This window comes from Zootoca vivipara, chromosome 5 (assembly GCF_965207765.1).
Source record: "Zootoca vivipara chromosome 5, rZooViv2.hap1.1, whole genome shotgun sequence".
Taxonomy (NCBI): domain Eukaryota; kingdom Metazoa; phylum Chordata; class Lepidosauria; order Squamata; family Lacertidae; genus Zootoca; species Zootoca vivipara.
The window spans coordinates 43,823,566-43,842,064 of NC_142588.1; the positions used below are offsets into that span (position 1 = coordinate 43,823,566).

Sequence of the window (18,499 nt, forward strand, 5' to 3'; positions counted from 1 at the left end):
AGAGGAGCTTTCCTGGGCAGATTCTCACGACGGGATTGTTGATTCACAGAAAATGACTTTCCACACCTCAATCTCTGACTTTTTTTTGGGGGGGGGGGCAATCATACCACTTGAGTCATGTGTGAATTTAGCTTCATTACAGGGGTTTGTTTTGTTGTTGTTTAACTGATCACTACCTGGATACTCTGGCTTTTAAGTCCCAAAAGTTCAAATTTCCATCAACATCTCCCAGGACCAAGATATCCCCTTTCCACGCGATGCATGTTATGCTGCCCATGCTTCCCTGCAAAGTTTTAAAAAGCAGAGATTAAAGCTGTGAAACAGAAACTACACAAAATAGGCCTAAGTGGCAGTATAGACCAATCAATCATTTGTAAAACAGTTAAACTGGGCTTGCATTCCAAATTAAGTTAGCTTAAGAAAGTTCATGGAAGGAAAGTCTCTTCTGCAGACTCTTCCTGCTCCCTGTTGCAAAGCCTCTTCGGAGGGTGAGAAGGCTCTTCTGATCATTGTGGAATCCAGGATGGAGGCTGGGGGATGTGGGAATCATTCCAAACTGCCCCAAACTCCACTCACATTGATCATAAGGGTTGCACAACTGTCTGAAGAGGCATATGGGAGTAGCATGCAGGTGGCTGCAAGGGATGGAAAACTTTTCTTCTGTGAACTTTGTAAAACAAATTTGCTTTAGGATCTAAGCCATAATATGCTAACTTGTACTTGCTTTTTTATTATCAACTATGTGGTTAATTTCTAGCCTTTGTGATGTTGTGCCAACTCATGCTGAGTATTTTGACCTCATACCAAAAAAGAGTAAGTCAAATTCTTCCATTGTTGATACAAGAGAGGCCACTAGAAACAACATTAATATAGTTTGAAGCCAAAATCTTATTTTTTTATAATATATTTTGAAAGCTCAGGAATATGTGTACTGCACTGTAGAGCTGTGGTGTATTTCTTCCTTGGTTTGAAAATGAAAGCTTCCAAATGCTAAAGCACAAATGTCAATAAAATGATCAATGGGGAGCAGATGTATGTTTGCTTTAGGGAAGAGAGAAGCCAAGGTCGAATATGCAGTAACCTTTTCTTTTAATCCTATAACTCAGGGGTCCCCAGACTTACGGAGCGGCGGGCCGGTGCCCGCCGCGCCGACCGCGCGGTGGGCCGGACTGCAGGGGAGTGCGCGCGCAGCGGGCCGGAGGGCGGGGGAGTGCTCGCCCGTGCGCATGCGCACACGCACACGGGCGGAAAAAAAATCGGCGAAAATCGCTTGTGCGCATGCGTATGGGCCTCCCCCGACCCGGAAGTGCACCAGAAATGACCTCTTCCGGGTCGGGAGAGGCCCGTACGCATGCGCACAAAGGATTTTCGGCGATTTTTTGCCGATTTTTCAGATCGCCGCTGCGCCGCGCGCCGTGAGAGCGGGCGGCGGCAGCGGGCGGCGGGGGTCGTCGCGGGCCGGATTGGAAGGCCGATTGGGCCGCATCCGGCCCGGGGGCCGTAGTTTGGGGACCCCTGCTATAACTGAATAAAAGGTCCTCCCTGACAAATCTACTTGCTTAGGATGAACTATTTTATAATGTAGCCAGAGAGCCAGGTTCCGACCCTTAAACTACTCGTGAACCACAATTTATTTATTTGTTTAGCACTATACTGCACATTTCCATGTGCTGCTCTGGTTCGCCAGAAGCGGCTTAGTCCTGCTGGCCACATGACCCGGAAGCTGTCTGTGGACAAACGCCGGCTCCCTCGGCCTATAGAGCGAGATGAGCAACACAACCCCAGAGTCGTCAGCAACTGGACGTAACGGTCAGCGGTACCTTTACCTTTACCTATACTGCACATAATACAAAAATGAAGACGTATCTACACACAATCAAGTAAATGCACTTAAGAATTTTTCCTCAAAAAAACAAAACAAAACACGGTGGCTTATTTTCAGGGGATGTCTTATTTTCGGGGTATGGCTTATTTTTGGAGTATGGCTTATTTTCGTAGAAACTCGGTATGTTCTCTAATTATATGTATGCCTCTGCACCGACACAAGCCATTATCCATACAGAATGTAAAATAGATTATTTATCACTTGAATAACCCCCTCCCTTTACCAATGAGTCACATAAAAGGTTGTTGAAGTAGCTTCGACATTTATATATTATACATCTATATTTGTAACAGATAATTTCCTACTAAACCCCAAAGAAAACCCCCCACAAAATATGGAGTTTTGCAATTATTATTCTACATCTCCCCGGTCCATAATCTGACATATTTCTAAAGCCATCAGAGGCTGGATTTATAGCAGGTCACTCTTTGTGATAGCTGTCACATTATCTGAAAACAGACACTCTGACAGATTGAACAGAAGGATTTTTAAAATATCTTGATTGCTGACCTATATAAAGGAGGAGGGCAACACCACATGAGAAAAGCATCTCTAAAAGATTTGCAAAGCTTTAAAACGATGAAAAGGGACAAATGAAGACTTTCAGAGTGACATGTTGTGCTGGGCCAAAAATGTCCTCTTTTGTGGCACGATTCATCTCCCCTGAAAGAGGGGGATCAGTTTTACTGCGACATGATGACATTTGGAAGCCGAACAATCATTTAGGCTACAAATGCCTGTAGGCAAAATTACACATGGTGTACTACTGCAAGGATGACTTCATGTCTTGCCTAGAGAAATCCAGGCACTTTAGAAGACAAATGGGGTTCTCGATGTCAGGTTTACAATTGTTTAGTGGTCAAATAATAAATGGGCAGTAAGGCAGGAAGCTAGCCTCTGGGGTTAATTTAGAAGCTCCTTTTGTTACTTGGATTTGAAAGCAAAGAAGCAGAAAACTAAATATTCTGTTTGAAAATATTTAAGAACTGACAGTGAAGCTGCAAATCATGTAGAGATGGTAAAGGTTGGTGGAATTTGTCAAATGTGAGTAGCTTCAGGGATGTAGCCAAGGGCTATAATTTAGAACATTTCAGCAATGAAAAGTTGTTTCTGTGGCCACAGGAGGTCAGCATTTCATATGCATAACTATGACTTCAAAGAGTGTGTGTGTTTAGGCATGCTACTAATCTGAAGGCAAAGGAAGAAAGCAGATTCTGAAGTGTTTTTAACAAGTAATCCTACAGGAGGCATTGGGACAGCATAGCAGAATATTTTGAATTCTTAGTTCTGCTGAACTCGTGCTGGCATGGAGTTCCTTGTGCACATCAGAGTCGTTACATGGCTACTGGAGTCGTTGGGTCAAACTAACAATGTTTGCCTCAAGAACAGGCTGTTATATTCTTCAGTGCTCCTTCCAGTGATACTAAGCATGACCCTTAGTTTGTTCTAAAATATTCTGGCACCTAATGCCAATAATTGGAAAGATCCCAAAGGTGTGCAAACCAACTCATCATAATACAGTGGTACCTCGGTTTAAGTACACAATTGTTTCTGGAAGTCTGTACTTAACCTGAAGCGTACTTAACCTGAAGCGAACTTTCCCATTGAAAGTAATGGAAAGTGGATTAATCCGTTCCAGACGGGTCCGCGGAGTACTCAACCTGAAGCGTACTTAATCTGAAGTATGAGTGTAATTGGTTCTGGAAGTCTGTACTTAACCTGAAGCGTACTTAACCTGAAGCGAACTTTCCCATTAAAAGTAATGGAAAGTGGATTAATCCATTCCAGACGGGTCCGCGGAGTACTTAAACTGAAAGTACTCAAAATGAGGCAGTGTTTGCTGCTAAGTAGTTAGTTCTCAAAAAAATGGAAGTGAAAGTGAGCTATAATGAATCAAATATCTATTAATGCAGGCAGAACACAAGTGGGTAATACGAGGGGGGAAAGGGAGAATGAAGACAAAGCCACATAAGTATGACACAACTGGCTATAAGTGCCTACTAAGAAGAGAGGCACTTCTTCTTAATTTCCTCTGCTTTCTTATTGTACTCTTGCAATATCAGGAAAAAAAATACTCTTCTAAAATGTGGTCTAAGGTAGAGAAGGTGAGGAGGGGGGTTAGAATTGGTACTTTTTGCTGTATGTTGCTGGAAGCCGTTTTGTAAAAATCTATAAAAGGAATAAAAAGTTAGAAATATAGCACTGAACTTACATCAGGTGGAATTCTTGCACTGTCTTTGACAGAATTCCCTTCTACTGTCAAGTGATAAACTTGTCCATCAGTATCTGTAAACACGAAGTGTTCCCGAGCAGAAATGTTCTGGCTCAGCTCCGATTTACTCTCAGCTTCCTGCAATAAACTTTGAAAGAGAAGCCAACTGGTGATTTTTCTTTTCAAAACGATCAGATTCATTCAAATTACATTTACCCTATTAAATGGATAAAAATGGATGATCTGCACCTTATTAATCAAGAAAACTCAAGGAAACTCCGATATGCTAAAGAGGAGGGTTCGAGGGAATGAGACAGAAATTTGTACAACCAAGCTAGGAGCGCACTGACGAAGGAGATTATAGTGGCAAAACGAACCTATGATTCGGACTCAATTCTCAAACATGTCTTGGCTACTCTTTGGAAGAATTTACAGAACATTTCTAAATATAAGAGAACATCTTCTTTTACTGAATATAAGAGAACATATTCTTCTGCTCTGGAGAGTCAAAAATTGGCAAACGACCTGAATCCGCTTTATAGCAAATCAAGCATTATCAACTAGAGTAATTCACTCAGCGCCAGAGGCACCAACAACCACCTCAACCTGTTCTGAAGTCACTACAGGGACAGAAGGCAAAAGCTCCAGGCGCAGTCGGAGTGGCTCCTCTTTGCTTGAAATAGTGTTCTGCACACTCCGATCCTCACACAGATATTTAACAGATATTTTGTATAAAGTACGTTTACATTGTAAAATTAGCCAAAGCAAATTCCAAGTATGTAAGTACTTGGAGAATAAATTCCTATTCTATTCTATTCTATTCTATTCTATTCTATTCTATTCTAAATGAACATAATGTACGTATTTGTATTATGTAATTAGAAAAAAGCAGTATCTTAATTCAAACATTGCAATTATAACCAGCACAAACAGAAGCCAGCGCAACAAGTCCCACTAGTGCAACGGAACCTTGCCCCCCTCCCCTTCCTTGCATGCCATCCCCCAATATTGCTCTGGAAGGTCAGGTGAACCCAAAAACAGTGCATGTGGGGGAGAAGAAATAGTTCAATCAGTGTACGCACTTCTGTTTGCCAGACAAAATTATCAACTTAGGGCAATGTTGAATTCCTCCCTAAGTAGTCTATTAATGAAAGCAACATGAAGAATCAAACACAATCAGCTTAAAGGTGGCAAGAAACAACGGCCTTCATTTTCTGGTCCCTAGTTCCAGGGCATGGTCTGAAGGCCCATGATAAAACCAACAAATTAAAGTGAAGCTGATCTATTCATATAATCTCTCTCACACATGCAGGGCTTCAATTAAATGCTACAGTAATGCAGGGCATCAGATTCTGACACATGCTTTGCCACCGACTGTTACTTTCACTGTACAAAGATTTTTAAAGGACAGCCCATTTAAATTACAACATCGATAAATGTCTATAAATCCAAAATGTAGTGCTAATGCAATGCATCCTTGGCAAGAAAACAAATACTGAAAGGAGAAGCTGGTGTGATTTTTAGTTGCGAATGGTGTTGACACCTGATAACCGATGACTCCAAACTGCTCTGTTCTGTATCTGATACCACTGTTTGCCGGGCCATAGCTTCACGGGCTGCAAGCTGCTTTTTTCTTAAGCTCTTCAAGTTGTGAGAAGGCGACCATTCCTGGAAGAACAGAAGTCAAGGCTGTTCACATCTTAAGATATTATTTACCAAGCCAAAATTAGATTCAGTGTTACATGCATGAGAGAGATAACAAAATGCTATGAAAGGCAACAATATGCAAGTCAGGTCCCATTTCCTTACTGGCGGTTTACACTGGGAGAATCACAGAATTGTAGAGTTGGGAGAAACCTATAGAGTCATCTAGTCCAACCCCCTAAGGTGAAAAGTTTCTAACACTAGTGGACAGACACCATTCTGAAAGAAAAAGGTATGTAAGAATCAGTTATTTGATGAGAAGCTGACTGAATTCATTCCTTACCAAAGCAGTAATTGTAGGGAAGTTCTTTGACATTTCTCTGAGAAGAGTGCAAGTCCTGATATCCCATAATTCCAGAGGTTTGTCTTTAAATACTACTGCCAAATACTGTCTGAAATTTTTTAAAAAGAAGTTATTTACAGCATTATACATACGTAAGAGAATTTCCCGGTAGTCTAGAAGTGTTATTGAACTGAATGGGAGCTGCACAAAGCATGGTTTCCACGCTCCTTGGTTAAAAAACAAAACTTTTTTCAGGGTGTCAACGTTTCCAAAAATTGCATATGTTTACTGGAAAGAGGAGGAAGAGTTGGGGGTGATTGCAGAGGCCAGGCATCTCCAAACTTCGGCCCTCCAGATGTTTTGGACTATAATTCCCATCATCCCTTCCACTGGTCTCGTTAGCTAGGGTTCATGGGAGTTGTAGGCCAAAACATCTGGAGGGCCGCAGTTTGGGGATGCCTGGCATAGGCTGTAATATTTAATTCCAACCTTGAAAGGAGATACTTTTTAATATATATAATTTTTAATTGAGTTTCTGATAATTTTACACATATAAAACAAAACCATTTTAAACATTAAAATACAAGGCTCTTTCGAATCTTCAGACCTCCTTCCCTCCCTCCATGGGTTCCATATTTAAATTTAAGTTTGCTGCATCTTTTACCACTATCCATCTATTATATAACCATAATTACCACAAATAATTCCACATTACAAGTGTCATTACATCCCTGCCAAAGATTTTCTGTTTACAGTGGTCTTTTAAATAAATTACAAATAAATTACAATATTACAGCAATAACTCCCTGTCCTAATTCACAAACATAGCACTGAAGAAAAGCCTAATGTATTTGAGTGGCACACAACCAAGTTCTTCATCAGGACATTTGGATTCGTTTGCTCAATATTTCATTAATGTTTCTTCAACTGTCGTCCTCCTACAGAAAGAAATGCACTGTAGGTAGTGGATTATTCTAGCACAATTCAATGCAAGTGAACACATCAACTTTTCCTGGCCAATCTGCTTACTTCAAGTGAGACACCTTTATCATTTCAATGGCTGGTTCATCACTGCCTCGTTCGCCACGAAATGCAATGCTTCTACCTAAGATGCAAGAGATACAGGGAAAAAGATGTAAAGTAGTAACCACAAGCAAAGCCACTGTAATTGACATATCAAATGCTATTTATTTAATCACATTGATCATCTAACTTTTTCTTCTCAGCACTAAACTGCACGTTGAGTCTCTGCTGCCCATGCAAACACATTATGCTAGCATTTTGTAATATGGATATTGAGCATGAAGCATTACTATAATTCTGGCTCCAAGCCATTCAATTATACAAACCCAATTTTCCTCTGCTTTACACAAGGATGAAAACTCTGATTTCAATCTGCAATTTACCACCGTTCTCCAAGTCTTTTTGATTTAAGACTTTCCAACGATCTCTCACTGATGTTGTGCTAACTCAATCAGTTTCAAGTTACAGAAACTGAAAAATCAGCACAACACCCAAAGTCTCTAATGTGCCTTATTTGTGCAAACTATTGTATTAGGTACTGCAAGTTGCAGCAATTTCCTAAGGAAGCTATAAAAGACTTCAAATGCCCTAGGGAGGCAGGACTGGACTTCTGAAGGTACAACTGGTTACTTATTGTTTGTAAGCCGCGTTGTGATTCATGTAATTTATTATATTTCTATGCCGCTTTTCAATCAATCTCACCTAAATTTTCTGCTATTTATCGTGGGAATGTCCATAGGTGTCTAAATTTAGGTCTGATGGCTATAAGGACTAAAATCTGTAAAACCAATATTATGTCTCCTGAACTTGCTTTGTAGAATTCATGGAATGGGCATGCAGGTACTCAATACCTGAAGGATTTAGCAACATGGCTACTGACTGCAGCTCATATTTCAACTTAACAAAAATGGACTTGCACATCACACTCTGGTAAAAGAACAGATGGACAATAGCTATTTCAGAAAACCCCCTCATAATTAAAAAATTTCCACTGCCACAAAAGTCCCGGAATATCATAATGCCATATAGTGGGACTTCATTACATATCCTTCTGTTTCTGATTCAGAACTCATCTTTCTGCATAAGTGAGAGAAATTTGGGTATTTTAAATGACCTCTGTATCAATTGTGGTTATCTGTACTAATCCTGTAATTGTCCCTTTACAGTATTTGCATATTTTTAGTTTTGTTTGTTTGTGCTTTTTTTAAAAAAGCCCTCTGGTAAGGATTAGATGAGCATCCGAGATAATTTAAGGTGAAGATAATTGGTGGTACTACTGGAGGCTGGATACATGATCTGTTAGATCATTTCCAACTACATGGTTCCTAGAGGAGACAATAAGTATTGGATATATTCATAGTCTATGTTTAATAGAAGGATACTAGCACAATGTCAAAAATATGCTTACTTGAATAATAACATATTTTCCAAATCATGACAATCTTATTTTTGCTGCCCTCACCTCTGCACCAACCCCATATTAAATAGTATAAAATTGTATATTTAAAATACTGCGGGAAAGCTATTTCAGAAAATGGAAAGGATGTTTCCATTTTGTTAGCCGTTTCTAAAATTGTTTTTCCTATCAGTGGCAGATTTCTTTACTTAGTGAGAACATCACAGGAAGCAGCAATAGCAGACTGCCTGTGGAGGAAAATGAACTGATCTAGTATTTTCACATTTACTCACCAACATTCTTTCATTATAGCTCATAGTTATAAAACAGTATGAACATTTTAAAAACATAATCCATCTGGGTAACGTTTTTGAAATTGAGAAATATGCTGAATGTGCTACAGTAATCACAATATAGTGTGAAGTTTGTTACTAGCAAGCATATTCTACCAAGCTGCTAAGAAAACGAAGAAGATGGAAGGCACTGTCCCAGCCATCACAATTCATTTCAATGGGGTTTGTACAGAGCTGCTAAGTTTGTATCATCAGTATGAAAACCAGTGTGGTGTTGTGGCTAAATCATTATTTTTTGAACATATAATTTGCTCAGCCATGACGTTCATTGGTTGGGCTAATTACTCAGCTTACAGCAAAAACTACATTTTCTAAATATCTAAGAATATATTGAGTGTACATAACTGATTTTATGTTTTGAATACTTCCACCCGTAGTTCAAAGTATTTTTAAAATTGCATAAACATGGCACATTTCCCCTTCATCTGAAAAGATATTGCCATAAATATCAAAACACTTTAATTCTTGTGATGAAAACAGAACAAATCCCATTTCCTTCAACCAACTGGTTCAGATTAAAAAATCTATACTACTGGCATATAGTGAACCAAGTTCATTTCAAGACTGGTAAAAAGAAAGAGTGGCACTACACGTTCCTCACCGCCACAGGCCATTGCCTTTAAGCTATGCAGAGAAATGGGCTATCTCCAATGCCAGAGAGTCCAGAGGAGAAAGATGAACATTTATCTGTTTTGGACATTGTAAATGATTTTAAAGAAGAGGGAGGGATGGATCAAACTGGTGAAAAAAATTACCAAGAACCAGCCTGGAACATTGCTCACTCTGTGAGGGGGGGGGGAGCAAGACCCATGCTTGGGTCAATTTTTTTTTGAAGAAGGACCAGTGTGGAACATTGTTCTCCCCGTGAGAGAGGGACAGCAGGACCCATACTAGGGGCAAAATTTAAGGGGATTAAAAATTCTCAAAGGATTGGAAAGTGGGATCTCTGGTGGTTGGCATTGGGTAGCAGTAAGAGAAGGGGGGCAGAGAAGGAAGAAAGATGTGTGCCTGACAGATTGTGACAGAATGGGAGTGGGGTGAGAAGTAATAATGGATAATATTTTCGGATTGGACAAGATGGCCCAGAACTGGATTGCTGTATGGAACTCGCTGAACCGTCTGGGAGATTCTGAGACCGGGGGGGGGGGGGGCAGAATTAGATGTAAGTGTATAAATGTTATAGGGATAGTAGAAGAAAGGTTTAAAATTATGAATATCTTTGGGAATCATTTTTAGGCTAAGGGGTGAAATTGAAGATTGATATTGAGAAATTAATTAAAGGTAATGAATATTGGATGATTATAGATTAAGAATAATGGATATTGTTTATGAATCAGAGGAAGATAAAAATGTATAAGTGTTAGAAAATGGTTTAAGATATAATATGAAAATTGCTAAGGGTGAACTGAAAATGGACCCAATGAGGGGGGAATCGAGGAACTCAACAATGTTAAGTGACAAGAAATAATGTTGTTATAGTTATTGTCTTTGTAGGTTTTTTTTTAGTTTTTCCCCCCTTTTGTATTTTTCTTTTTAATTTCTTGAAAATGAATAAAGATTATTTGGAGAAAAAAAGAGAGAAATGGGCTATCTCCAATGGGAGATGTTGAAAATACAGCAAATGTAGTAAATTTAGAATGAGGACAAGACTGCATAAAGTATGAAAACTACTGAGTTAGCTGGAATTATAACCTAGTGCTGTATGAATTGGTGTTGAAGCTGAAATATATGCAGTTGTAATAGCACTCAATTCTTTGCTGACATAGACACTTCTTCTCCTTTATGCCCTGAAGATCATTCATGAAATGAGTGTGGAGCTTGCTGAGCTATGATGGTCTAAAATGTTTTGAATTCAGAGTTCAAAATAGTTACATTAGCCACCTTGCTCAGTTATTCCACTCCTGTCTTTATAACGGAGATGAAGCCAACTGATAAGGAGTCTGGGAAAAAACCTACATTACACAGGTATCACTTCTCACCTATCTTGTCATCAACAGTTATGCTTCACAATATATTTACCTGTGGGAAGATCAACCAACTGCAGCTCGTTTCTCACCTGCCCCAGATTATTAGGAGTCGATGTGGCAAAGGAAAGGAAGCCACTCAAGCTTGTCCACTCAATGCCCCTGCCAGAGTAGAATATATATAGAACACATTATGCAAACTATCTGAAATGGTAGGAAATGCTGATTAATGGGGTGGGGAAAATATGGCTCCATTTGCATGCTGCAGGGGTACGAGGGGGGGATACAACAGATTATTATAGAGGACTGCATAGCACTCGAATTGGAAACATTAAATGTATGTCAGACAAACTTAATTACTTTTTTAAAAATACAGTATATTCCGCTTGCCCTTCCCTTGAAACAGAAGAGAAGGAGGAAGTCTTTCAGCTATTTGAGGCCCAAGGGAGGAATTTAACATTTTGCTGTTACAAATGGTCTAGCAGTGTGTTTTTGCTTACCCAAGTGAACCATCTCCCTCCTCCTCCTCCTCCTCCCATGTGCTCTTCTGATGGTTCTCCTGATGCCAAATGGGGGGGGGTGGGCAATGGGAAAGAGAGTGGGGGAAGGGCCCGTTGTGCTAGCTGAAGTACTTGAATGAACTTCCACTAGCGGGACCAGGTGTTGAATTCAAGCCAAAGTCTTTTGGGGCTTTAAACACCTTGAATTAGGCCCAGAAACAAACTAGCAATCTGTGCAGAGCTCTGCTTTTGAAAAAACAGGAGAATGGGAGTTCTAAATGGAACCCCAGCCAATATATGGACCAGCTCCTTCCAGGACAGTGCAACCCCAGAAAAGGCCATTTCCCCACCTCTTGAGCTGAAAACTCTGAACATAGTAACACCACTCTTAGGAGAATTCAACTTCTGGTCAAAGTACCATCTAGCACTCAAACCCACCTCTCCTGATTATGATGGAAGGGAGAGATGAGCTGGGCATCTTCTGCATATTGATGTCACCTTGCTCCAAATCCAATGACGGCTCCCAGTGGTTTCAAACAGATGTTCGGCAGATGCCAACACTGCATTCTCAGGGCAGGGCATAGGCACCAATGGGTGATCCAGCGGACACGCTTTTGGGGCTGGCCCTGTATGCCCTTGTCTTTCAGCTTCAGAGTCCTTGCCCTCGTCCCCTGAAAATGAGGACTCTTGACTTCAGTGTGATGAGAACCATCACCATATGATACGTATGATAATGTTCTCTCCTCTATATTAATTCAGGTTCAGACAAATGTTAACTCCACCAGCACTGTAGGCATCAGCCCCCCTGATTCATGGCATGCAGCTCACTAGAGAACCAAGGCAGCCTGCACACTCCACAGTGATGACAAGGGCACTTAAGTGCAATTGTGTCAACGGCTCTACACGTCTCGGGATAAGGCAGCTCTACCTATGATGCTGAAACCAGACCTTTACAAATTGCAGTAGGACACACCATGGTCACTTTAGGTTTCCCACAATGCAGTGTTCCACAATCCAGTGTTTAAGTGTTCCCAGATGCAGGTTGACACACTCATTCCCCACAGTAATCAGTGTATGGCACTGGCTTGAGTCCTAAGTAAACATACTTGAGATTGTGATCTTAATGATTTACTCTTAACCCACTGAGAATTTAGATGCATTGATGTGTTAAGACGAGTGTACTCTATTGCACACACTTTATTGTATTTGATTGTACAATACAGTGGTACCTCTACTTACGAATTTAATGCGTTCCGAACGCACATTTGTAAGTAGAAAAAAACTGTAAGTCGAATCCCATAGGAATGCATTGGGAGGAAAAATTCGTAAGTCAAAGCAACCCTATCTAAAAATTCGTAAGTAGAAAAAATCCTGTCTAAACCGCATCCAAGATGGCGGACGGAGCTCCGTTCGTAAGTACCGGTAGAAACATTCGTAAGTAGAGTTATTCGTAAGTAGAGGTACCACTGTATAAGATACAGGATTAAGTTTTATGGCACAAATATTCTTAATTGAGGACAAAATCCACTAAAAAGGCTCCAACACACAAAACCCATTACCCATTTTTGTCCTCTCCTTATTATCTGAGTTCGGGGGAGAAGAATCTTTTTGTTCTGGAATTCTGGGCTATTCTGCTATATCTAAACAGAACACACACAGAAAGAGAAATATAGTTTCATGCTGATGGGGGGGGGGGAACCACTTAGAAGCATTGGGAGTCAAGTGTACTTCTGCTTATAAAGGCTTGATAAAGCCTTTTCCTGCTAATGTCCTTTGAATAAAGGTGCAAGAAATTTGTTCACTGCATTAAATCAGAGCAAATGTTCCAGTATGAATGCAAGAGCAATCTATTACTGGAATATTGCCATTTTTCAGATAAGTTGGCATAAAAAAACTACCTACCTCTCATTGGATGCAATTAGTAGTCACAGAACACCAGTTTTATGAACTGTACCTATTTCTTTAGTGCAAGGCTCATGTATTTTTATATACAGTGCAATTTGTAACAGCCACTTTAACTACGGAATGGAAAGATATAAGGTGCTACTGGAAGGAATTTTTTTTTATTTCGTATGGAATAGAAAGATATAGAATCTCGCAACTTCTTAACTTCTGACTAACCCAAGGCAACCTACTCAAGTCACTATTTAATATTAAATTCATACAGCCTCTGTGAGGAAATGCGGCCTGAAGAAGAGAAATAACTGCTAGGCTCTCCTTTCCCTCCACCTTGCTATTTTCCCTCCACCTTGCTTATCAGTTCAACAGTTCTGATACACACGTGCTCGTTCTAATGAGCACCTGCATGCACAAAAACATCCCTCAATGCATTCAGTAAAGCCCCACAGAGCTTTAGAGCAGGACTAGCTGAGGTGCTGCCATCCAGATGTTTTTAACTACAACAACTCCAGTCATCCCTCATCATGCTGGCTGGGGCTGATGGGAATTGTAATCCCCAATTTTCGGATATCACCAAGCATGCACCCATTTAGATGAATACCTGCTGGAAGGGCAAGATGCTCACTGAGTAACCCCAAGCCATTCACTTTTTCTTAAGTCTACTCCAGGCATGGCCAAACTTGACCCTCCAGATGTTTTGGGACTACAATTCCCATCATCCCTGACCACTGGTCCTGTTAGCTAGGGATGATGGGAGTTGTAGCCCAAAACATCTGGAGGGCCAAGTTTGGCCATGCCTGGTCTACTCTAATCTACGTTGCAGGATTGTTGCAAGGATAAAACTGGTGTGACCACACAGAGTGCCTGAGCTCTTTGGAAATACAGCAGATTTTATTTTATTTTTAAAGGAAGGAAATGGTTGCTGACTATGTCCACATACCCACACTGTTCACATTTGGGAGTTTACTCTATTTGATCCGGCAGGACTTGGTAAGAAAAATATATGGCAGGCACTCATTTGTAAATCAGTCCCACAATGCATACTGACAAATATATTTCAAAATATCCAAGGGAGCTGGCGTTTGTCCACAGACAGCTTTCTGGGTCATGTGGCCAGCATGACTAAACTGCTTCTGGCACAATGGAACACCATGCCGAGTGCCAGAGTGTACAGAAACGCTGTTTACCTTCCCACCGCAGCGGTACCTATTTATCTACTTGCACTGGTATGCTTTCGAACTCTTACCTTTTACCTTTCAAAATATCCATAATTTCAGAACCTATATACAATAATAATAATAACCTATTTCCCAAAACAGAATTTATTTTGTTTACTTCATATATAAAACAGAACAATGAATAGGTTCCATGGTTTTGTAGCTAGAAAATGTAAAATTCAGTTGCATTTTGTCACTCTTCTGTCCATCATTAGAAAAATATTTTTTATTTCACGCACTTCTGAGGTAGCCCCAATAGTTACGGGCCACGTGCAAATTTCGGTTAAATTTAATTTAAAATCTAAAATGTTCAAAACGTTTTTTAATACTTGATTGCATTTAAGATTGGGCTTTTCCAATGCCCAAACTAACATTATCAATTATTAAACTGAGAAAAAGATGAAAGTATAATTATGTTACAGTTAAGCATATAAAATTATGTAAGACACTTTTCAAACTGCAATGAGATGAGACATTTTAAATAGTTTTAAAATTAACTTTGGGGAAATATTAGCACTAATGTTTAAAGCATTAAATGTTCCAATATTAATATAAAACATGGCAGGATTCAAAAGACTCAAAAAGCTAAGCAACAGAATATCAAAGTTACAGTAGCACATGATGGAAGAGAAAATAAATTAGACAAAGATTAAAAGCAAATACTCTTTTCCCTAGACATTGCTCTGTGAAGTAGAAATCCTCTATGTGAACTTGGCAATAAAGCTCACAGCAGATTTTCATGATCACCCACTTCTAGTTAACCGCTTCTTGTGTTTTGATGTCTTTAGCAGTGATATAAGCCAAAGCGATTTGGTCTGCCACGTGCCATGGATTAATGTCATGTTGTACTGTATTGCATAAACCACTTTCTGATTTGCTTGTAGCCTGAAAAAAGCATTATTGGAACCTACTGTGCTATCTCTGTGCACAGATAACAGAAAAAATGTTTGTCACAGACATTTTCCCCCAGCATACCACACCCTGAAAGGTTGTGGCAAGTTTTGTTTGTTCCTTTAAAAAAGATCAGCATGTAGGTACAAGAGACCAGTAGTTCAATCAGCCCCGCATATCTGTGACTAAACACCTGGTGCTTCAAGTACAAATGGGTAATTGTGTATTAAAATTGCATGCTTGTTTATTTCTATCTTGACTCTGACCAGGAGTTCCATGCAGGTGAGTGAAGCAGGAGCACAGCTCTGCTTTGCCAGCCAGATCAATGACTATACTGGCTGCAAAGGAAGTGGATTCACTTCCTCCTCGGGTGGTATATAGAAGCTGAATAGGCTGGCAAAGCAGGGGGAAACTGAATTGCTTTGCCAGGTGGACCAGCTTCTATGCAAGTACCACCCAAGCCGTGGGCCCAGAGACACTCTGGGTGAAGGATTGGCTTAGGCAGTTTGAACTGTCTCCAACAGCACTTCCCTTTGGAGGGTGTGCCGTTGGGGGGGGGGCAGAGGAAAGAGGAACAGAAAAGCACCATTTCCTGGTAATAATGAGAGCGGCACCTATGGGGAAAAATTGAAGAGGAATCCTTTGATTAAAAAAGAGCAGAGTACAAATGTTTCCAAGCTAGTAACTTCTGGAGGCTTTGCAACAAGTCTGGTTTACTCTAGTTTCAGATTTCACTGAGATGCTCACAAAACATGCTGAGCATGAGACTGTATCCTCTTGAATTGTTACCTAGGGGTAGCAACTCATAAGACTGTATATCTCCTTGTAAATGCAGTTGTAGCACAAAAGTAAGTCTCCGTGGACAGATTGATCTGCAAAGAAATATGTCACAAGAATCGTAGCAACAAGTGACTTGTACCAGCCAGCTTATTATTCCATATCCTGAAGTTTTACTTTTAAATAAATAAGCAGCCACGTAAGCCTAAGATACAGGGACGCGGGTGGCAGTATGGGTTAAACCACAGAGCCTACAGCTTGCGGATCGGAAGGTCGGCAGTTCGAATCCCCGCAACAGGGTGAGCTCCCGTTGCTCGATCCCTGCTCCTGCCAACCTAGCAGTTCGAAAGCACGTCAAAGTGCAAGTAGATAAATAGGTACCACTCTGGCGGGAAGGTAAATGGCGTTTCTGGGGGCTGCTCTGGTACACCAGAAGCGGCTTTGTCATGCTGGCCACATGACCCAGAAGTTGTACTCGGCCAATAACGTGAGATGAGCACCGCAACCCCAGAGTCGGTCACGACTGGACCTAATGGTCAGGGGCCCCTTTAAAGGTAAAGGTAAAGGGACCCCTGACCATTAGGTCCAGTCGTGACCGACTCTGGGGTTGCGCGCTCATCTCGCATTATTGGCCGAGGGAGCCGGCGTATAGCTTCCAGGTCATGTGGCCAGCATTACCTTTACCTTTAAGCCTAAGATCAGTAGTGAAGGACTGTCAGGAGGTTCAAAGGACTGGGACACCTTTTTCCTGTGCCACTTATTTTGTCCCCCCCCCCACACACACACAGATAAGGAACAAAGACACAGGACAAACAGTGGGATGAGAGTTAAGAGTTCAGCAGTCCATGGTCTTCCCATAGCTGCTGGTCCTCCATTCCTCATTTCAGACTTCCATGGTCATTTGGGGCTTTTGTTTAATACAAAACGCAGTCAGGAGGAAGAATTGTGGAACTGCCTCGCACATAGTATGGTCCTTATAAATAAAGCTGTAATCAAACTCACATTAGACATAAATTCTCTATGCTGCAATGTCTAGGGACACAAAGGCTTGTGTTCAGCCTTGATCAACACACACATTAGTAACCAATTCAAATATTTATAAAGCAGAACAGTTTTCACAGAAGTATGGCTCTATTTGCAAAAGAAAACTACCCTATTGAACAATCTTCCTGCATACTATTTTATGATTAAGCCAAATGCCAGCATTGCTTATAGCACATTAAACACTTTAATCTTCCTTTCTCCAGAAAATCAACAACTATTTAAAGAAACTCACTTGACTTCGCAGGAATGAATGCTTAACTCTTTGTGTAGGAGCCCACTGGTAAGGTTATACACCAAGACCGAGCCATTGCTTGTTCCTGCAAGAAGTCAATTGAATATTGTCAAAATTTACAGAAATCACATTGACATTTTAATTTAACTATGTCCCCCTCCCCACCACAAAAGTGAATCTCTTATTCTTATTTTTCCACATAGTTTCCTTTATTCACTCATCCTCAAGTGATGGATTAGATTGCTAGGCAGGTTTTACATCACCCACCCACAACCTTAGGCCCAATCCACTAGTAGTAACTACACTAGCCTTGTGCGTAAGAGCTCACCAGGTAGCCATAGGCTACTTAGACTACTTCCATGGAGGCAAGTGAGTAGTGCAGTGGAAGTGAAATGGGCCACTCTCACTCCTTTGCTACCAAAGATAGCGTCCAAGGAGACCAGGGGGAAGGAGCTTCTCCTTCTCTGCAGCAAGCATGGAAATTCAGTGAGCTGGCAGAGGAGAGACAGAATGTTCCACAACCCCTCCACCAGCCAACTACATTTCTATGTCAGCTGTGAAAGAAGGAAAGTCCCTTCATCTACAACCAAATTAAGAAATGAAGCAGGCTGGCAGTGGAGGGACAGATTTTTCTGTCTGCTCATTTGGTAGAAGCTACTCCGCTTTCTTTAACCAGGCTGCTAACATCACTAACAGCCTGTGCTTCCATGTTGCTTGTGGAGAAAGGAGCCTGTCCTTTTCCACAGCCAATACTAAAACACAAGGTACTGGCCTCTTAGCAGGCATGTGACTTTTGCAGCCTTTTTTTCTCACAAGGCTGAAGGCATGCTTCATAAATAGTAGCACTTGGGTAGGTAGTGGTGTAGAAGATAATCCAAGTAGACAGACTTTATACAGTGGTACCTCGGTTTTTGAACGTAATCTGTTCCAGAAGAGATTACCATTGGACTTCCAAAACGTTCGAAAACTGAGGTGCAAAGGGTGGTCTGCAAATTCAATAGAGAAAGTTGGGGGGGGGGGACTCAGCGGAAGCCATTTGACTTCCAAGGTGCGTTTGAAAACGGAAGCATTTACTTCTGGGTTTTTGGCATTCGAAAACTGAAATGTTCGACTTTCAAG

The 18,499-nt window shown here is 40.8% G+C and overlaps 1 protein-coding gene across 2 annotated transcripts in view; it reads right to left on the reverse strand.

Moving 5' to 3' along the window:
* WDR11 (WD repeat domain 11) overlaps positions 1–18,499 on the reverse strand; it is a 53,530-nt gene that overhangs the window by 14,859 nt on the left and 20,172 nt on the right. For both annotated transcript variants that reach the window (XM_088670505.1, XM_088670506.1), the window contains exons 11-17: positions 17,381–17,465; positions 10,876–10,982; positions 7,114–7,189; positions 6,085–6,193; positions 5,641–5,765; positions 4,098–4,245; positions 177–283 (exon numbers count right to left, since the gene is read on the reverse strand). In XM_088670505.1, coding sequence (XP_088526631.1) covers positions 177–283; positions 4,098–4,245; positions 5,641–5,765; positions 6,085–6,193; positions 7,114–7,189; positions 10,876–10,982; positions 17,381–17,465 — 757 coding nt within the window. The remainder of the gene's footprint in view (positions 1–176; positions 284–4,097; positions 4,246–5,640; positions 5,766–6,084; positions 6,194–7,113; positions 7,190–10,875; positions 10,983–17,380; positions 17,466–18,499) is intronic.